Source organism: Penicillium cataractarum, assembly GCF_028827025.1.
Source record: "Penicillium cataractarum strain IBT 29864 chromosome Unknown utg000004l, whole genome shotgun sequence".
NCBI classification, from domain to species: domain Eukaryota; kingdom Fungi; phylum Ascomycota; class Eurotiomycetes; order Eurotiales; family Aspergillaceae; genus Penicillium; species Penicillium cataractarum.
In genome coordinates, this window is record NW_026622740.1 from 2,482,593 (window position 1) to 2,502,449 (window position 19,857).

The following is a 19,857-nucleotide window of genomic DNA, read 5'->3' on the forward strand; positions in this document are numbered from 1 at the left end:
AAACGCACCAATCTTGGCACATTTCGAAGAGGATCGCCAAACAGTCGTGGAAACTGATGCCTCCGGCTGGGCAACTGGCGCGGTTCTATCGCAATATGGACCGGACGGGCAGCTATGGCCATGCGCCTATCTATCTCAGAAGCTATCTCCAGCAGAATCAAACTACGAGATCCACGATAAGGAGCTTTTAGCGATTATACGTGCTCTACGCGAATGGAGACCCGAGCTGAAAATGGTGCCTCGATTCACTATCGTGACGGACCATAAGAACCTTCGATACTTCGGAAAAGCACAACATCTTAACGAACGGCAGATGCGATGGGCAGATCTCTTAACAGAGTTTAACTTTGACCTCCGTTATCGCCCTGGCAAGCTTGCGGTGAGGCCGGATGCACTATCACGACGGAGTCAAGATATGCCTAAGAGTATCACTGACGAAAGGCTATCGAACCGCTTCCGAGTCCTACTCAAAAGGGTCAAGATCAAAACGGGACGACTAGACCCTCAACCAGCCGAAGATCGACCTAGCGAGGAGGTCGATTTCGAGAAGGATATACCCCTCTTCGAAGAAGAAGAGCTTCAGGCAGAATGGAAAAGGGCGAGGGCGTCCGACTCGATCTACCAACGAATCTCCCACGCTTTGCTAACAGGGGAGCGCCGAATCGCTACCGAGACAAACATCAAGACAAGCCTATCGGAGTGCCATTTAGACGATCGGGGGTGCTCCATTTTAGACAACGGATCTGGATTCCCGATAATGAGGTCTTACGCACGGGGATTATACAGAAGGTCCACGATTCACACGTCACGGCGCATCCTGGGCGAGACGCTACCTATTCGATACTGTCTCGACGGTTCTTCTGGCCAGGAGCAGCAAAGGATGTACGACGCTTTCTGCGTAATTGCACAATCTGCGGACGGAGCTCAGTATGGCGAGACACGAAGCATGGACTATTAAAGCCACTACCGATTCCACAGCGAATCTGGGCCGAGATATCAGTGGACTTTATCACCGGGCTGCCACCCTCCGGCCCTACAGGAGCGACGAATTGTATGGTTATAACTGACCGGTTGACGAAGAGCGTGGTTCTGATCGGAATGAAGAATACGACGGCAGAAGATGTAGCGGAGGTGTTCCTCACACACTTCTATATGCATCATGGGGTGCCACTAACGATTGTGAGCGACCGTGGCCCCCAATTTGTGAGTTCTTTCTGGGAAAGGGTATGCGAAAGGCTATCGATTCAACGCCGATTATCCACCGCTTTTCACCCCCAGACCGACGGCGCAACAGAGCGTGCTAATCAGGAGATCGAACGAATTCTACGTGTGTTCACGACGTACGCACAGGATAACTGGAAGGATCTACTGCCAATAGTTGCTGTGGCAATTAATAATCGTGACGCTGCTTCAACCGGAATCTCGCCATTCTTCTTCACCCACGGCTATCACGTCGACCCGATTGGTATCGATGAAGCAGGGCAACTAGAAGACGCCCTAACACCACCACGAAAGGCAGGCGAAACGTTCGTGAATCGCCTTCGGGAAGCCACCGATTGGGCCCAGGCCGCCATGGCTTCTGCACAGGCCCTTCAAGAAGAACAAGCGAACCGGCGCCGACAGGCCGCGCCTGTCTATAAGAAGGATGACTGGGTCTGGTTAAACCTTCGGAATGTACGCACTCAACGACCGTCAAAGAAGTTAGATTGGCTGCACGCTCGATACCGAGTAGTAGACGTTCCGTCACCGTTCACAGTCCGACTAGATGTGCCCACTGGTATACACCCAGTGTTCCATATTGAGTTAGTTCGTCCGGCAGCGACGGATCCATTCCCATCTCAGCTAGTGGACGATCTACAGCCACCGCCATTACTGGTTGCTGGAGAGGAGGAATACGAGGTTGAGCAGATCTTAGCTGTCCGACGGAGGAAGATTAGGCGAGGATATCGTGACGAAGTACTAGTGAAGTGGAGAGGATGGGCAGAGCAGACGTGGGAAACACTAGATTCAGTGCGGGATTGCAGCGCCCTAGATACCTTTGAGGAGCAGCACGGCACTGTTTCGGACGTGATTCGTCAGCAAATCGGCACCGAAGCCCATATCGTCGTGCCCCTAACGAGACTAAGACTAGGAGGGGGTATTGTCACGGGCCAGTGCCCGATATAGGTCACGTGTATCACGAGACCTTGGCATGTTGACGTGGGGAACGCACGGGATAAACTTCTTCTCCTTAAGCTTTTTGTAAACAGCATGTTGGCCTAGTCAGATTGAATCAAGTCTTACTTCAGCCCCTTCACACTCATCAAGAGAATAGACTCCGTCATGCCTACAGACCTACCATTATCTGACGGTAGAGACTGAGAACTAATTCAACATTTCAATATACCAGCTGATCTCGCCAAGCTGCTCTCCATATACATTCCTTATTCTGTCAAAAAGTCATCTTTCCATCTGATGCTCTGTGAAAGAGATACCGCTTTAGGCAATTCAAGCGTCCGCCGTTCGCAAAAGGCCGCATTACCGCTTTCGGACAATTAAGCGGCTAGCTACCTACGAGTCTACGTGAATTTCACAAGTTATTGCTGATATTGTTCGGCAAGTCAGACAGTTTTATTCTTGTCACCGGATATCAATTAAACGATGGGGTGTCGGCAAATTCCCTGCTGATGGAGATATAGCACGGTCGGGGAGGGCCGACTGGCTAATGTAGCTTTATGCTTAGGTGGCTAGGGCTGCTTGTTGTCGGAGACCTCAGAGGGCAAATATCTCAATTTACCACGGTTTATTTCGCAGTCCTTTTCCTGCTTGAATTTTATGGATTTTACACAAGACTTACTGCTTAGATGGGGATTCAACCAGAGAGACAAGCTAGGATGGGGCAGATTAATGTATGAGTGTCATCGACTCAACAGGACCTTGTTGGATTGGGAGCATGTCTGCAATTCACTGCTCAAAACCATCCAACTTCTTCAATAAAAGCTAACCACTATCATGCTACACTCCTCGCCTAGTTATGGGTAGATCAATGTGAAATTAGAATAAAGGACTTTTTTCTATCCTCGATCTATCTCTATGTCCAGACATCAACAAATATTACTCAAATCATGAGACAAAGAAAAATTAAAACACAGAAAGTAACAAATCGCTCGCTGACCAATATCTATTTTCATGAATGACCCACAATATCCAGCGGGGGCCGAGGGGGGAGGGCATATAGTACAAACAATCTAATCAATGTACTTGGGGATGGTCTTCAGGATACCATCCCGGGCGATGTCCTCCATGGCAGTGGTCATCTCCTGAATGAAGCGCTTATCGCCACGCAGATCATCACCGAAGAGGTTCTTAATGCTCAGCAGCTCGGCGGGGTTGGTGCCACCGGCGCGAGCCTTGGCCTGGAGTTCCTCGCGCATCGGGTCGTCGACTTCGAACTTGTTGCCGTTGTCATCGACGCCGTTGATGTAGTGGAACCAGGCGGCGGCGATGAAGCACAGACGGCGGAAGGGGCCGGTGACCCAGATTTGTTCGGCGATGGAGGGCATGATGAATTGGGGAATTTTGCCGGAGGCGTTGAGCGCGACGCGGGGCAGTTGGTCCATAATAGTGGGGTTAGAGAAACGCTCCATGAGGGTGTTGCAGTATTCGTCGATGTTGACGCCCGGGATTTCGGGGAGGAGAGGCTTGACTTCTTCTTGCATGTATTGCCAGACGAATTTGCGGAAGAGCGGGTTCTCCATCACCTCGTGCACGTACTTGAAGCCTGCCAGTTGGCCCGGGTAGCCGATGGCGGAGTGGCTACCGTTGAGCAGGCGCAGCTTGTGCTTCTCGAATTGCTCGACGTCGTGCACGTCCTTGACAACCTGGGCTCCGACCTTTTCGAAGGGAGGGCGACCGTCGGAGAACTTGTCTTCAATTACCCATTGCATGAAGGGCTCTGTGACAACGGGCCATGAATCCTCAATACCGAAGTTCTCTGCGAGGGCGACCTTGTCGGAGGGGGCGGTCTGGGGGGTGATACGGTCGACCATAGCGTTGGGGAAACCGCCCTGCTCGGAGATCCACTTTGCCATCTCCGGGTCGCGGAGGCGTGCGAATGACTCGAGCATGTGACGTGTGATGGAGCCGTTCTTCAACATGTTATCGCAGGACATGACGGTGAAGGGCTTGAGGCCTTGCTGACGGCGACGAACAAGGGCAGCGTAGAGGAAACCGAAGGTAGTACGGGGGGCGTTCTCGTTGGCCGGGTCGAGATCGTGCTGGATATCGGGGTTCTCGCTCTGGAGCTCGTGGGTGTTCTCGTTGTAGTAGTAGCCGCTTTCGGTAATGGTGAGGGAGACGATGTGGGTATCGGGGTGAGCCATCTTGGCAATGACGGCCTCGCGGTTATCGGGGGCAAAGAGGTAGGAGTTGATGCTACCAACGACGTTGGCGAAGCTGCCCTTGGCCGACCGTTCAATGACGGTGTAGAGGTAGTCCTGAGAGCCAAGAGCATCCCGCATGCCGGCATCGAAAGGCTGTAGGCCGACACCGCAGATGGCGTAGTCGGTCACGCCATGCTTCTGCATCAATTGATCGACGTAGACAGCCAAGTGAGCTCTGTGGAAGCCACCCACACCGACATGGATGATTCCCTCCTTGACGGCGCCACCGCGCTTGTAGGTTGGGATCTTGACTTGGGTCTCACCCGCGGTCGCGATCTGCGCCAGGTTTTGGTTGTTGAGCTTGAAAGGTGCCATTGTGAAAGGGGGAGGAGATGGAAGGTAGATGACAATGACAAGGGGAGAGAGAAGCGAATAAAAAGGGAGGAAGAGGAAAAGGAGGAGAGAGAGAGTATGTGAGAGAGAAGAAGAGAAATGCAGCAGCTCATGAAGGGGACACCGCCGGTTTTGACGGATCGCCGAAAAATGTCGCCGGGAACAGCATTACATCATGTCATGGGCGGTGGGGGGCCCAGATCCATGGGAGAAGCTGGAGATTGGAGAATCTTGCGAATCTCTGGGTCTCTTTGGGGCAAAATGGTGGAGATAAGGGGGAGGTGGAGATAAACTTGGCCATCACGGAGGCAACTTTCTGTTTTGAGACAAGACTGCTCCATAGTTAGACTCCATAGTCGAGGTCATCTGGTCATGGGCAACTCCTTAGCGAGATCATTAATTGGAAGACTGGAGAAGATGGCTCTGCGATAGACTGATAGTCGATAGTTTGAAGATAAAATTAGGAAGGAATCTGGTCATTCGCAAGTGAAGAGTTTTCGACAGAAAGTCAGCTGCCCCACACCGCCCTTCGGACCCAACTTGCCACCCGATTTTTAAGGGTTTCTTATACTCAACAGTATACTGACTACGGTGTACACTGGTACTTTTGTATATCACTGCCAGATTGACTCTCGGATCTTCGCCTAAAAGCTAATGCAAGCCGCCATGCTTGTCTATTAACGCACATCCTGTACCTCATACTTTGACACGCAATTTGAAAATTCTGTCTACTCGCCCGAGACATCTACAAAGTTCTTCGTAGTTCTTCGCTATGGCCCCCTATTTCCTGATATTCCTTTTTCCTCTCCACAGCTAAGAATCCCAATCATCATTTCAAGAATGGTCCCGTGGAATTAATAAAGCCCGTTCCGTACTTTCCATCGCGATCAAAGTTTGATTGTTTGATCGACGTCCACCGGCCAGGTGTCCACTTGCTAAGCTCCTAGATCGGATGGACCCCTGGGAAGCTCATTTAGGAAATCCAAGCGCGAGATATATAAGCTCCGGCCATGATAAAATGCTCCTTATGGTTGAACACAACGCTAAGAATGTTCGAGAACTGAGTTTCGTACCTCTAGATAGGGGCTTTGCTAAGGTGGGGCCATTTACGCCTAGTATCTGCCAGTTGTGAACCTTTGCCGTATCGCAAATTCTCCTAGAATGTCGCTATTTGGAACTCAACGTGGCCCAGGGAATTTCCATCATCCGCATTTGGACGTTCGATTATATTTCATTTTCCTATTCTCAGCCACTGTCTTTAGGTTGTCTAAGGGGCTGTTACACAGAGGCCGATACTCTTAAACAGCAGCAGAAATATTATTCTGCGACGGATACGAACAGCGAGTCAAAGCAAGGTACTAGGCACGCCATATGAAACTCACCTATCATGACCCTCCGCGTTTGAGCCTCCTATCAGATTTTGCTTTGATGTGGCGATTCTGGTAGGGCTGGTGGCGGGACCGGATAAATCTCGGCTTGGAGCTATCAGATCAAGCCAATTTCTGCATGTCATCGGAGGTGCAGGACATGAGCGGAAAACTGGAATTTTGCAATCACTCCCGCAATCATCGGTCATCTGGAAATGGAAACAGACCATAACACGGTGTATCTATGTTGGCTGTCGCTCGGTCTCAAACGTCTGTCTTACGGCCAATTTTGAGGCCAAGTTATGGCACATGTAGGGAAACCCGGTGTCTTGCCTGTAATTTCGATCTCGGTTTATAGGGCGCAGAATTCTACTTTGATTTAATGCTTGAATAGCTAGTTGGCCAGTTTTATGGTAAGATGGATAGGTATGCCATATCCGAGCTGCTAGAATAGCTGTATCGCCATGATTCATCGAAGAATGGAAAGGGAACGATTGCAAAAAGAACTGATATATCATGGTGCAACACTCACAGTGTTGGAGACATTGAATGTCTTGAGCGCCTCTTAATGCCGGGAGAAATCGTGTTTGTCTGGAACATGATGAGATTTTCATTCACAAGCTAAGACATCTCGGAAACTGATTCTGGGTCACATCAAGTCATGCATAGACTTAATAATTATATTCGAAATCACCCCATTCATATACATGCGGTAATACGCCCATTAATCATCAATACTCAAACGACAGGAAGATTGATCCCGTTAAACATGCGCAGATGCCTGCCCCTGGAACTCCCTGTGCTCATCAGCCGGTCCCTTCTCCCCAAGAGCATTCGAAATCTCCTTCTTCTCAGTCCAAGTAATAGTCGGCTTCCAGCCAACACTCTTCCTCGCAGAGCTAACCTCATTGTACAGCTCATCAACCTCCTCCAAGGTCAAGCCCTTGGTCTCGTAGATCATGGTGTAGACAAATGTAATGCAGAGGAAGCAGCAGCCGAACCAAATGAAGAAGATCTTGGATTGCAGGTTCGCATTTCCGGGTCCGTAGTTGACCAGGTAAGGGGTGGCGAAGCTTAGGGCCCAGTTGAGGAGCCAGTTGGTAGCGGTGGTCATGGATAGAGACTTGGCTCGGACCTTGAGGGGGAAGATTTCGCCAGTGACAACCCTGGAATTTTGTTAGCTGAATGTATGATTGGGATTGAATCAGGAAGGAGACGTTGAACGTACCAGGCGATCGGTCCCCAAGAGGCTGCGAAGAAGAAAATGTAGATGCAAATGAAAGCAATGGCAGCCTTTTGGGCAGCCTCGTTGTGGACGACAATATTTCCAAGGGCATCTTGGCTGGTGGTGGTTGTACCAAGAACAGCAACAAGGAGTTGAGAGACAGTCATGCCAATGGCCCCGGCAAGCAGGACGGGACGTCTTCCCCACTTGTCAATAGCATAGAGACCGGGGATAGTAGAGCCAACATTGACACAGCTAGTAATTAGACTGATCACAAACTCATTCTTGAACCCAGAGTTCTTGAAGAACTGAGTGCCATAGTAGAAAATAAAGTTGATACCAGTCAATTGTTGCAGCGCCTGCAGGAGACAGCCAGTAAGAAGACGCTTTCCAAGGTTACCCTTGAAACACTCCACGTAGCCAGCGCTTCCGATGCTCATCTCGTACTCGTGGTTTGCCCGGATCTCGGCAAGTTCCGCAAGCAACGCGGGGTCATCGCCAGGGAGACGTCTGAGTTTGGCCAGGCTCCTCACAGCGCCTTCGTGGTTATCTCTCTTGATCAAGTAGCGGGGTGTTTCGGGGAGGATGAGCATGCCAACGACGAGGATAATGGCCCATGCAAATTGGACAGCGATCGGGATGCGATATGAGCCAGTGTCGTTACGAGAATGGGTAGCGTTGTTCACGACTGCGGCTAGCAGAAGTCCAACTGTGATGGCGAATTGGTATGAGCCGACAATGAATCCACGGATCCATTTTGGGGCAGTCTCTGATTGGTAAAGGGGGACTTTCCAAGGAGGACTCTTGTTAGTACTGAAAGTAGACATGCAGTAAGACAGGGAAGGTACTCACTAAGCGCCGAAATCAAACCAACACCAAAACCAGCGAAGAAACGACCCGCCAAGAAGAGAGGGATAGCGGTTGCAGCAGTCTGGAGAACAACTCCAAGGGTAAAGACACCAGTCGAGGCAATTAATCCCCAACGACGACCAATGAAATCTCCCATGGGGGCAGCACCCAGAGCACCGAAGAAGGTACCCGCAGATAGAATCGACACAATGGCTGAAGACTGGCTGGAGGTGATTGTGAGGTTGCCATCAGAGTCTGTGTAGCCAGTTGAGAATGTCCTATCCCAATAGGGCATGGCGAGAATGCCACTGATTGTGCCTGTATCGTAGCTGTATAAATCATGAGCTCATATCTAGAGGAATGGGGAGCTGTAGTAGACGTACCCAAATAGAATACCTCCGAAAGCGACGAAGCCACTGATCAGAATGGCAGGCCATGCCTTTCCCGCAGTGCCCTCGGGCTGTTTGAGCAGGATGCCCATGTTTGTGATGAATTTGAATTGAAACAGAAAGAAAAGTCGGTTCCAAGAATCAAGACTAATACCCTAGCAAGGTAGAATAAAGCTAGAGGATGTGAGACCTGGAGAAGATAATCGGGGGATGCAACCTGACATTTATAGTTCGATGATCAGCAACGCGGGGACCCCAGCTCTCAACGACTCACCCCCTTACCAACAAACTTCATCTCCATGGTCTAACAACCCTCCGGCAAGGATGTCTGGGGTGGTATCTCTGCGGGGAGAAGTGTGTACTGTCCTGCCAGTTGTTGGTTGATTGCGGAGCGGTGGAGTCGCTCCGCGATCGGCTCGGGTCCATCTCGGAAGGACCTCGGGCAGGCTACTCGGTGTGCTAATCGTTATAGGCCATCGGAGACAGTCTAAGGGCCGAAAAGAGGCCCGGCTCCCGGGTTGCGACATTTTTAAAGTTTGCTACCTGTAGGACCCTTTGCCGTCCGAGTCGGGCGCAAAAGCAACGACACACGGGCCGTACAGGCAGCTTGGCTATCAGACACTTGATGGCTATGGTTGGTTGTTTTTTTCGCCACTGCCGGCCAAGGCTGCTCCGTACTGTGAGGGATTGGACCCTCCAAACACTAAATGACGAGGGTTTGTAGAATGTAGAGCTTACCGGGGGTTTCTCGGAGAATTTATGCTTAGCGTGAGATCCCCCGCGCCCTGGTGGGTCCTGATGCAACAACAGGACGGATAATGGCCCCTACAGAAGTCTAGTGGTAAATGAAGTCTGGGGTTTTGACAGGACAGTTGAACTTGGCCGGTGACCCAAAAAGGTCCGAGAATATCTGCTGTGCTTAACTGGTGTGGGGTGAGATATTCGGGGGTAGTTTGGGGTCAATCTTACATCGCTATCAAAGGAGTAGCTTTCGGCCAAAGTTGCACCTGGAACAAGGCAGAGGACTACTCTGTTCCGGGCAGGACTATGATTGGATCATAATACGAGTATCATAAGCCACTTCCTTTTATTGACACTCGGGCTAGTCAAAGCCAGAATTTTACAGATATCCCCCGCCCGATCTTGTAAAGATCCCGAGTACTTTTGAGTTTTTCGGTGAACTGCAAGGGCTAGAGGCATCCGATAAAGACGTATTTCATTGCCTGACTCGGCCGGTCGGTATCTTGCAGTGGCCTTTACGGAATGGGATGAGGTAGAGATTGCCTTGCTCCACGGCCGTTGGAAGTTTATTTGAGAAGCTGGGAGCCGGATGAGCAATTCGGGCCGCGGGAGAACGGAGAGAAAGCGGGGTTAAATTAACCCAGAGGATGTGTCTCCAACTTTTAGAGATTTTCGGAGCCGGTAAGCAAATATAAGGAGTCTTCTTAGGCAAAACAGACAGGTCAACGGGTTGTAAAATGCCGACTAAAGGATCAAGCTTCATTTGAACACCATGATGATAGATAGACCGGGGCTTATATTTGAAGCATCAGCACAATATAGCAAGCAGCTAAAGGCTTAAGGAATATATCGTTTTATTCGGTGTAGAAGCCCCATCCGGAGTGCAGCTTCCACCCCTAAACATCTGTTAAGGCAGACTTCTTGTCCTGTTTCAATAGTATGTGTGATAAAATTTCGACAATAATTCAATTGGAGCATTTCCACCGGGTAGCCTATCATCTTGAAAATGCCAGAGTCCCCAGGAAAGTTAACTAGAGGACTTCGCCACCGCCTGCCTGTCAAGCTCCTTTGGGCCCAAGTCAATTATCTTTCGCAGAACCCATTAGCTCCTGCTCGTTTTCCCACGCCCCCACCACGTCGAGAATTTCAGAAAGCTCCTCCTATGTGCCTTTTTTGACATAGATCTCTGAAGTCTGGAGTTGCTTGAATGGGAAGATATAGTCGAGTGTACTTGCGAAACGTCGGCTGCAGAAAGTGGTTGCAATGTCTGCGGCCGACTCTTTGCCTGCATTACCTCGAACGCCAGGTCCCATTCGGCGCATCGCTCGTCCTCTATTCTCTGCGCCTCCGTCCTCTTCCCTCCTAGAAGGGTAGAGAGGCGGTCTGCCTCTTCACCACGGCGAACAAGTTCCAGATATCGTAAATCGGCAAGAGAGAAAGAGGTTATATCTATTGGAAACGACAGTTAGAAAGGGTTTGCGTGATCGCGGTATAGCTGAGAGCGTACTTTGTGTTCCCTTCTTTCTCCTATCAAAATCAATCGCAAAGAAAGAAATTGACCTATCCTCATCTTCAGAGCTATCATCATTGTCTGTAAAGTAATGATGATATTGTAAGAATGCTTTAGTGTCAAAGAGGAAGCTACCGCTTAAGATGATATCCGCAGGTGCGTTCTTCAGAATGTGAAAGTTCAGAGGGTAAGGTGAGCTAAATTCACCATCACGACCAAAGCACCAATTGACATCATAGGCGATACCAGCCGTATTCGTGGTCGAATTATCAGCGAATGTTAGCCTTGTTTGATATTCAGGTCCAGTGTGAATATACACCCCAAGACTGTGTGCATAAGCCTCATCCATAAGCAATAACCTCGAGCCAGAATCAGCGAGAGCTGTATGTACCTGGCCATTGATAGACCCCTCAACCATTGGAGTAGATGCCCCAAGGTATAATAGATGGAACTGCGAGGCACCTTTAGTAACCCGTTCTTTCACCCGACGATGGAAATTAGCGGCGTTTGAGAACGTCTTGGTGAGTTTCAGGAATGGCTTCCCAATAATCACATTATGGACGCAGGTAGGGAGAAGCTCGAATTCAAGGTTGTGCACCTCAGTTTCATCCTTAAAGCTGAATGGTACCATTGCAGTTCCCACAGTTGTGACTTGTTTCCCACTACCGATGGTGACATTGCAGGAAGCATTCCAGTTTATCCGTAGCCCCAAGTGCAATGCATATTCTTTGTCCATGAAGTTTCTCTCTGCCGCATAATCCCCAAGCACGTTCGCGGAATGTCCTGCAAGTTGACAAGGTATATCGAAGACACGCACCTCGCGATCATGGGAAAGAGCACTCCTCGATTCCGATTCTTGCGTGTCATGCACTCCCGTCCTCTGATACGTGAATCGTGGGTTGTTCAATGAGCTTGGAAAACTCAAGAAGTCATGATCCCTTATTAATTGCTCCGAGGGAAAACGGTGTTTTTCCTGTCGTAATAACTCCAGCAATGGATGGGTACCATATCGCCACATCCGTGCAGGCGTCTTGTATTTCCTCGCAAGGCGCTTTAGTACCAGGGTTGCCGACGTATATTGCGAAGCCAAGAAGAAAGCTTGCTGCACCTGTAAGAGTGTGCGATGCAAGGATATCATCGCTTGCCATTGTTGCCCCGATAATTCCGCCCTCGATTCCGTCTGTGGCTTGTCGAGCTCGATGCACTTCTTCTCCACCATCACCAACCCGGCGTAGATTTGTCGAACTTCATTCACTAATTCCTCTTCTGTGACATGACTGGGTTTCTTTTGTATGCAGGAACCTTGATCACCATCCCGGAATGCCCTTACCGAGCGAGCCCTCGGCTTAGAATGGACCAGAAGCGGATACGCTGACAGAGGGGTTGAATCGACTGTGGAGGGCTCTGACTCCCTTGTTCCATCTACAATCGGTCTACCAAAATATCTCCTATGAACTGTCAGAAGATGAATAAACGCAACCTTCCTATCGCATGACATACCGTGAGGGACGACCCCGTCGGCCCCCATGTTGGCGGAGTCCTCTTTGGGCGGTCTGCCGGGTTAACTTTCTCATTAGAACCTAATGTAGAAAATGGAATGGGCGGGCTGGTGGATAAAGTAGAAGTCGAAAATACAAGGTCCAAGTCTATGGAGGCCCCGCAAGTTGTCAGGCAGACTAGCACAGCCACGTTGGGCATACTCGCGGGGAAGAGAGTCACATGCGGCCGCTAACTCCCTGCCGCAAGTCATCCTCGCCCTATGGTCTTATGTGTTGGGATCAGTGATGATTTGATCGCATCACATAAAGTCTACGATTTCTTGACCTGTTCTTAAAAGGATGTTACTTGGGCTGCCACGGGACCGAGAAGACTAAAGGTGAAGAATAATTCTTTTTCATTGCATAGAGGCACATATATGCCTGTTAGATGCCACAGAGACAGACTCTGGCGCGGACATGGGGTTGGGGCGAGGATCTGGAGCACCGCCAGTCACATCTCACCCGACGCAGTCAGGGAACATTGTTTCTTGCTGCGTCTTTCAAAGGGGTAATCGATAATGTGGAAGATTTGGAGTAGCTGTTTAATTTCTGGCATGATGGTAATAGGGTCTGCTTCTATGTCAAAAGTGACTCGGCGTTGTTGCGACAAACAGATCCCACTGAGCGATGATGAGTCGAACAAAAATGCTTTCGAAGCCACGCAACACCTCAAATCCGGGTTCATGCCCAGGAATAAACGGACGCGCTTTGAAATTATCTGGACCCCTCACGTCTCCTATAGAAGCTGGAGATACCCCACCAGGATACAGTAATCTACTGATCAAGGAGAATATTTTCCTCAGGGGAGGAGCTGACTAGTAGACCACTGGTCTCAATTTGATGCTGGTGACTCTAGTCTCATGCTAGGAGCGCGAGGAAAGTGAAGGGCGAGACAGCTGCCACCCCTGGATTTCCTGCGCACCCCCTGGATTTCCTGCGCACCCCCTGGATTTCCTGCGCACCCCCTGGATTTCCTGCGCACCCCCTGGATTTCCTGTGCACGCCCTGGATTTCCTGCGCACCCCCTGGGATCTCAGGTATATGTCTAACGGGAATTAAATCTGTTTACGCCCGTCATGAGTATACGTATCTTTTCGGAAGAGTAAGTAGGCTATCCGGAAGGATAGCCTACTTAAAATCTCTCGATGCAAGCAGGTAACTGTCCTTCAAAGTATGTCTAATGAGATGATTTCGATGTTTGGTCAAGATTCTGAACTTACTATCAAACTCTACTATATAGCAGACTGCCAGATAGACTACTTTGTATTATTATGCCAGGCAGAAATCTATGGCCCCAGGGGGTGCAAGTGGAAAATCTAGGGGGTGGCAGCAGCCTTGGCCAAAGCGAATGCCTAGTTACCTGTGTCGGCTGCTTACTCAGGCCGGATTCCGAGTGCTCAACATTTAAATTCACGTTAACGGTTTGGAATGTTTGATTAAATAATGTTGGCTAGGATCAAGAATTCCATTTTTGTATTGGAAAATCAAGAACGAATATTATAGATATCTATGTTTCAGACTCAACTATCCCTTTAGACTGGATAGCTTACTAAAATCATTCTACTAACCTAATTAATAGTCATTTCTTCTCGCTAGTCACGACCTACGCATTCCCATATATGCGGTTGTTATGGGGCGCACATTTGCACATGACTAAAAACCCTAACTCTACTGTAGACCCTGGCAGCAGAAATTATATGTTCTAGAATCGCGTAATTGTAAATTACTCAAACTCAATTACTGTTTAGGCATTCCTTCAGCAGAGTTACAGTATTTCCGTTTCGCATTCCGAGTCTGTGTTTAGAATTCTCTATTTACGGGATGCATGTTTACTTACACATGTTTGTGGGTCCCATTCTTGCGGGTTCTTTTTTTCGCGGTGAGATGAGATGCTGGTTCAGTATAGTACGTAACTCTATGTATGGTATGTGAATGCTTGATCAGTTCTAGAATGGCCATAAGACTAAGTTTTACAAATTGTTCAAGTAATCCTTGGAATATCTTACGGAATGTGTAGGGTTAGGAGTATAAAGTCGCATCTTTCCCCCCCCATGTCTCTTTGCTTCTCACCACACCCAAAGCAAAACACATTACTCAAGCTCTCTGCGACCGCGCTCAAACAATCGCGTAAGTCTCTTATACCACTGGATAAGGGCTTTTTATCTAATAATGTGCAGAAACTACTGAACTCTCACCGAACAAAAATGCGCTACTTATCAACTGTCATGGCGCTTCTTGCAGTCACTTTCACTGCAACGGCGTGCAACCCAGGCACTTACGAGTGTGGATCTAGTGGTGGGGTTGCTGTTGTCAACGTCTGCAATGGTCAAAGCGCGTTAACCGTTGCTGCGCGTTGTAACCCAGGGCAGAGTTGCACTATAGAGGGTGGTGTTGGTTATTGTGTTTGAGAGCAACTTAGCTGCATGTCGGAAGAGCATGGATCACCTTTCGTGATCTCTATCGCTCACCCTGCTTGATGGAGATTTCAACTTAAACCTGTTAAAGTGAAGGACGGGTCTTCGATGTGTAACTCATCTCTTACTAGCAATTGAGCATGCATACATGTACTGGCTTGCATAAATACTCCTGCCTAATTCGAGATTTTCCAGATCCCTTCAGCTATTGAATTGCTTCTAAGCCTACCTGGACATACTTTGAATACTCATTAGCTAGCGCACAAATGAGCCTTCGCCTACCTACGGAGACGTCATATCCCAGTGATTACAGTCCCCTGGGAGTTTCTGCAAGGCAGAAGCGTCCCAAAATGAAGAAGATGGTCACACTGGATTGAGTTATAGGCCCAAGTCGACTGACAGGTGGGAAGACAGACAAGACCTGCAAATGAGTCATTAAGTTGTGTTTCAGTCGAATATTGTAAAGAGCCAGGTACGACTCGGAGATCGATAGAACCGATCACATCTATCATAAGTCACAATCAACTTAGTAAAATTGTACAATCGGTGGTTGGTTGGCGTAGAGCTTTGGCCTAGCGGTGTGTATTCTGGTGGATGTCGGATGATATAACAATATCGGAATCACAGTACTTTACGCCTACACTGCACCCGAATATGTTTCTGATAAGCGGATCCTCAGGTCTACCAGTTCGTCGTTGACAAACCGCCAGGAAATGGGTTTGTACTTGATCCCCGTAAGAGACAACGTGAAAACCTACGATCCAAAAAGCCCCGGGAGCTTGAATCTCTCTGTGGGTGTCAAGGCACAGGCCTACCATAGTGCTAGTCCCGCGGGTAGATTGTCAATTTGGTTAATTCAATTCCATTCTTACTGGCGAGATACTCCATATGTTAGAATACGGGAGAGCTGTTCAATTGTGTTCATTCACATCAGAGCTTCTGTACCATTTCTTTGGACTGTTCACAGTGTCATTGAGCGACAATAGCTGATAACAGGCCAGATGGTTATGGACGTAAAGCGAATCTACTTTTTGTGGTCAGGTGCCCATTACTGTGGGACATCAGATATTACTCTGGGACACCAGAAAGGTAGAGGAAGCGCGCGGGATTTCCACAGATACAAGCACGGAGTAAGGCCAAGCAGCCATGTCAACCCGTCAGGGTATTGGGGGGGGGTTTCGGTTTGAATAACACAGTGGCTTTAGAGCGTTTGGGTGAAGCAGCCCATGGGGCCGAAGAATAGGCAACGCAAGGGGTCGGCAAAACACCCAAAAGAAAACATACAAAATCCAGGATTCGCATTTAGTCACCATAAGTACGGTCGTATTGCTTAACAGTTGACTCAAGTCAGGCAGGCGGTCTTAAAGCGGCATGAGAAACACCACTTGCTAAAAGTGGCCACTGGCGGCTGCCGTATGTAGGTCCGATTAGCTACAGTACTAAACCCAATCTAGCACCTCCTATAACTAATTACTACGTATTACATGCTGCTACCTTCTCACGCGGCCACGCCCAGCTCTTCCCGCAAATCTTCTACACACACCCAAACCTCAAGTCCTTTTACAAGATAAGCCGCCAGCGGAGACCAAATAATGAACGCGATCAGTCACCATCGCAGCCGAATTTACAAAAACTCTTTTGCTCTGAGTGTTAGATGGGAGCAAGATAACACGGATGTCTTCGGAGACACCGAGCGTTTTCAGGCGATATTAAGCACACTCAATCTGGACTGAGCTGAAGTTTTGATCATGGCAGAAGCGGATCCCACCCAGAGCTGGACACTTAATGATAAAATATCAGGTCCATTTTCAAACGCACAGTAGACACACCTTGCAGATCCATCGTTCTTATTCACTATTCTGGAGAGGTTAAAGGGGGGCAACTCTCTGCTGCTGGAGGCCCGTCCCGCCCAAGCATAAACCTCCAAAATATCATCGATACCGTTGTGGCAGGGAATATCCAGGACTTCGACATCAAAGACACAGACACTGTTTCGTCCTAGATTCCCATTCCTCGTATGCAGCAACACGGGTGTTAAGCGACACGGCTCACGTTATCCAAATTCTGTCTACGACCGATGATCACACTCCAGAGGGCCTTGTATCGCCGTATATTACCCTAAATACAGCCGCTACCTCCACACCCTCTACTCGTGTACTTAGTTCTGGTCGCTCTATTTCCGGGCCTAACTTGCAATCTTACTGAATGAGGCAAACCCGAAATTTTCCAAATCAATAACCGGGTTTAACGGAGTGTATGAAAGGCCATATGGCAATCATAGTACATCCGACATCTATATACAGCAGTATTTCAAAAACTTGAAATAAGAGATAAGCCTAACCAGAGATGCTATAATCTGCTATGTTCCTAAAGATCTTTCGGTTTGTCTTTTGAATCGTTTTTTTTTTTTTTGAATCGCCTCTTGAGACAGCCCTAGTAACATCTCTCTCTTTATCTCTTAAAGTATAAACGATAATATGGTTTAGAGCCTTACTTGGGGTTGTTACTATTATGGAACTTCACTGTATATACCTCCCTATGTAACATAACCGCTGGTCGCTGATGCCCCTAGTATCGTTATACCATTCTGGACTAGCAAGGCGCGCTCTGATTGGGCTCAGTGGCATAGTGCCATGAAAGCGGTTTGTAGAAGTATAATCCAAAACAAAATCCAACACTATTCGAGACCCTAGGGCGCATGAAGAACTTTCCTCGTACTCTATGTGGCTTATTTACGGTGGGGAGCCCTGTTCTCCACACAGCACGGTTGTATGTACAGGGATGCTCCGTATTTGAGAATGCAACTCTATGTGGAAGGACATTTCACCCAGAGGGAGGAGTGGTTGGGCAATAGGCAATCACTTGATCCGTTCTCGATGGTATGATCGTCTGCTAGAAACCACGATTTCTTTACAAAGGTTCACCACTTGGAACTCGAGGAAAGATAGTTCCTGATACGTTGGATAATTGCCGTTGAACGTGGGGGTTGGTAATCGCAAACATAGCTCTGGCAGGCAGGCTGATTGACGACAGACAGAATCCGCCTCAAGAACCAAGAACTCCGCGCAGAGTTGTGCATGTTTATTGTATTTGGTGCTTACTAGAGCGTAGACCATACTCGGCATGACTCGTACTAAGAGGCCTCAATTGCTCCGAGTGAATCATCTGTTCCCACAACTCCTCGCCTCCTGATTGACCGGGTTGATCTGTGTAGAAAAATCCGCCCAAAATTTCCCGCGCTGCACCCCAGTCACGGATTCCCAAGTACAAGGTCAACTCAACCAGCTGCACAATAAACCACGAATAGCCATCATGTCCTCGTGATGCCATGCCGCCGATGAACAGTATCCAAAATAGTACGTCGGGGGCGGTTTCTTTGATTTGTGTCAGGATTGGGATCGGTGCGGTGGAGGATAGATATTGTTGTAAAGCATTCACCATTGGTTGCATGACTGGAAAGACCTGGAAATGCCAGACACACATGTTCAAGTAGATGAAGAGGGTGATGCGTAGGGGCTCGTTTAAAAGGGTTGAGACCGAAGCCGAAGGGTCTGGTGGGTAGCGAACAGAAATAAGGTGGTATTCTAGGAGCACAAAAAGGTCGTTATCTGTTGGAACAATGATTGACGGTCGTAGGCATGCAACCTCATAGTATTGAATCGAGCGTTGGGCCATGTGAAGAAATTTCTTCATACTGTCTTCTAGGCCCTCGTACCAGGGCGCCGCGAAGAATGAAGTCCCGAGAACACATAGTTGAGATGCAGTCCTTTTGAATCTGTCATCCAAAAGGGCGATGAAATTTTTTGTTGAATAGAAGACCTCTATTTCTTGTCGAATTTCGTTGCGCCAGGTTGCTGTTAGAGGCAGGGTCGGGGGCGTGTTTGTCAGAGCTGCTCTCATAATATCACCACTGGATAAAAGAGCAAATTGTTAGAATGAAGAAAAAAAGATCAGATGCCATTAAGGTATAAGGCGTACTGGTAGATTTTAGACAGAATCATGTGGTCCATCGCTTTGAGGCCACCATTGAGCTGGATCAAAACTTCGAGGCCTTTTGTATGTGCCACGGCCGCTTCGGCACTACCTTGGATCGCCTATAGATTGTTAGAATTTGTACATTTCGAGCCGGATGGGAATGAAAAGTACCTCAATTGCCCGGAGCGACCCAACAATAAGGACCGTTGACTTGGCCGCGGCTGGGTCCCGGAGAAGGCCGTTCAACATGTTTATCATGTTTCCTTGAAGGCGGAGATGCTCCCTTACTGATTGTTGTAGATGTCTAGAGGGAGTATTTTGAAGAGTGTTCATCGCGTTCTGGTGGCCTGCAGCCGAGGAAAGTAGTGCTAATTGGATTACTGGCTGCGAAAGTCCCTGCTGCCACCACCATACACTCATGCGTGACTGATCGAGGGGATAAGAGCCGGGAATGGTGAAGTGTCGCACTATTCTATATCAGATGGCACATTCAAAACAATTGTTTAACGAGGGAAAAGTGGTGCGCTAACATTGATGGAAGAAAGAGTTCATAAATTCAGTCATTGGAAATGCGCTTGTAGAAAAGGGGTCTATGAAACCATCACCCAGCAGTGTTTTGGGGGACCCGATCCTTGCCAGCGGGACGATCTGCTTGAATTGTTGAATATCCGTGCCAGCTGTAGCTGCATCCAATTCTGAGCTATCTTGTTCGATCTGCTCAGCTCTGCCTGGTTCGGCCTTCTCTATCGCGGAGGGCACATATGGCAATGGAAGGCGTTGGCGAAGGACAAGCGTCGAAGATTTTAGCCTCCCTATCGCCACGAGACGCTGTTTGCGTTGATTAGTTCTTTGCACAAACCCATATTTTTGCTTCTTAAGTGAGCGATTCTGCCGGTTGTCATCTTGATGATCGATGAAAAGAAAGTCTGTCATGGCGCAATGGGGAGCCCCTTGGCGAAGGATTGAGGGACCCTCACGGATAACAGAGCCGTGTGTTTAGCGGAGAGAGTTTTTCGGGGCCATTTCCCTTCCCGCCCCACGTCGATCATTATGTAGGGTGCAAAGCTCGCTAATAACGGAGCGCTGGCGATTCTA

At 48.7% G+C, this 19,857-nt stretch overlaps 4 protein-coding genes across 4 annotated transcripts; all 4 read right to left on the reverse strand.

Moving 5' to 3' along the window:
• Nucleotides 1–3,227: 3,227 nt before the first annotated feature.
• Nucleotides 3,228–4,736, reverse strand: N7496_005409 (mannitol dehydrogenase family protein; the record flags this gene model as incomplete). The annotated part of the gene is made up of 1 exon (XM_056698338.1): nt 3,228–4,736. The coding sequence occupies one exon, from the start codon at nt 4,734–4,736 to the stop codon at nt 3,228–3,230; it is 1,509 nt and encodes a 502-aa protein (XP_056556863.1).
• A 2,148-nt stretch (nt 4,737–6,884) lies between these two features.
• Nucleotides 6,885–8,676, reverse strand: N7496_005410 (sugar porter family MFS transporter; the record flags this gene model as incomplete). Its single annotated transcript, XM_056698339.1, has 4 exons — nt 6,885–7,287; nt 7,350–8,133; nt 8,199–8,524; nt 8,579–8,676. The coding sequence occupies 4 exons, from the start codon at nt 8,674–8,676 to the stop codon at nt 6,885–6,887; spliced, it is 1,611 nt and encodes a 536-aa protein (XP_056556864.1).
• Nucleotides 8,677–10,179: 1,503 nt separating this feature from the next.
• On the reverse strand, nt 10,180–12,363 carry N7496_005411 (retropepsin-like aspartic protease; the record flags this gene model as incomplete). Its single annotated transcript, XM_056698340.1, has 4 exons — nt 10,180–10,221; nt 10,620–10,774; nt 10,833–12,257; nt 12,336–12,363. 4 exons carry the CDS (start codon nt 12,361–12,363, stop codon nt 10,180–10,182), a joined length of 1,650 nt encoding a protein of 549 aa, XP_056556865.1.
• A 5,505-nt stretch (nt 12,364–17,868) lies between these two features.
• Nucleotides 17,869–19,182, reverse strand: N7496_005412 (uncharacterized protein; the record flags this gene model as incomplete). Its single annotated transcript, XM_056698341.1, has 3 exons — nt 17,869–18,697; nt 18,766–18,881; nt 18,934–19,182. The coding sequence occupies 3 exons, from the start codon at nt 19,180–19,182 to the stop codon at nt 17,869–17,871; spliced, it is 1,194 nt and encodes a 397-aa protein (XP_056556866.1).
• Between the last annotated feature and the right edge of the window lie 675 nt (nt 19,183–19,857).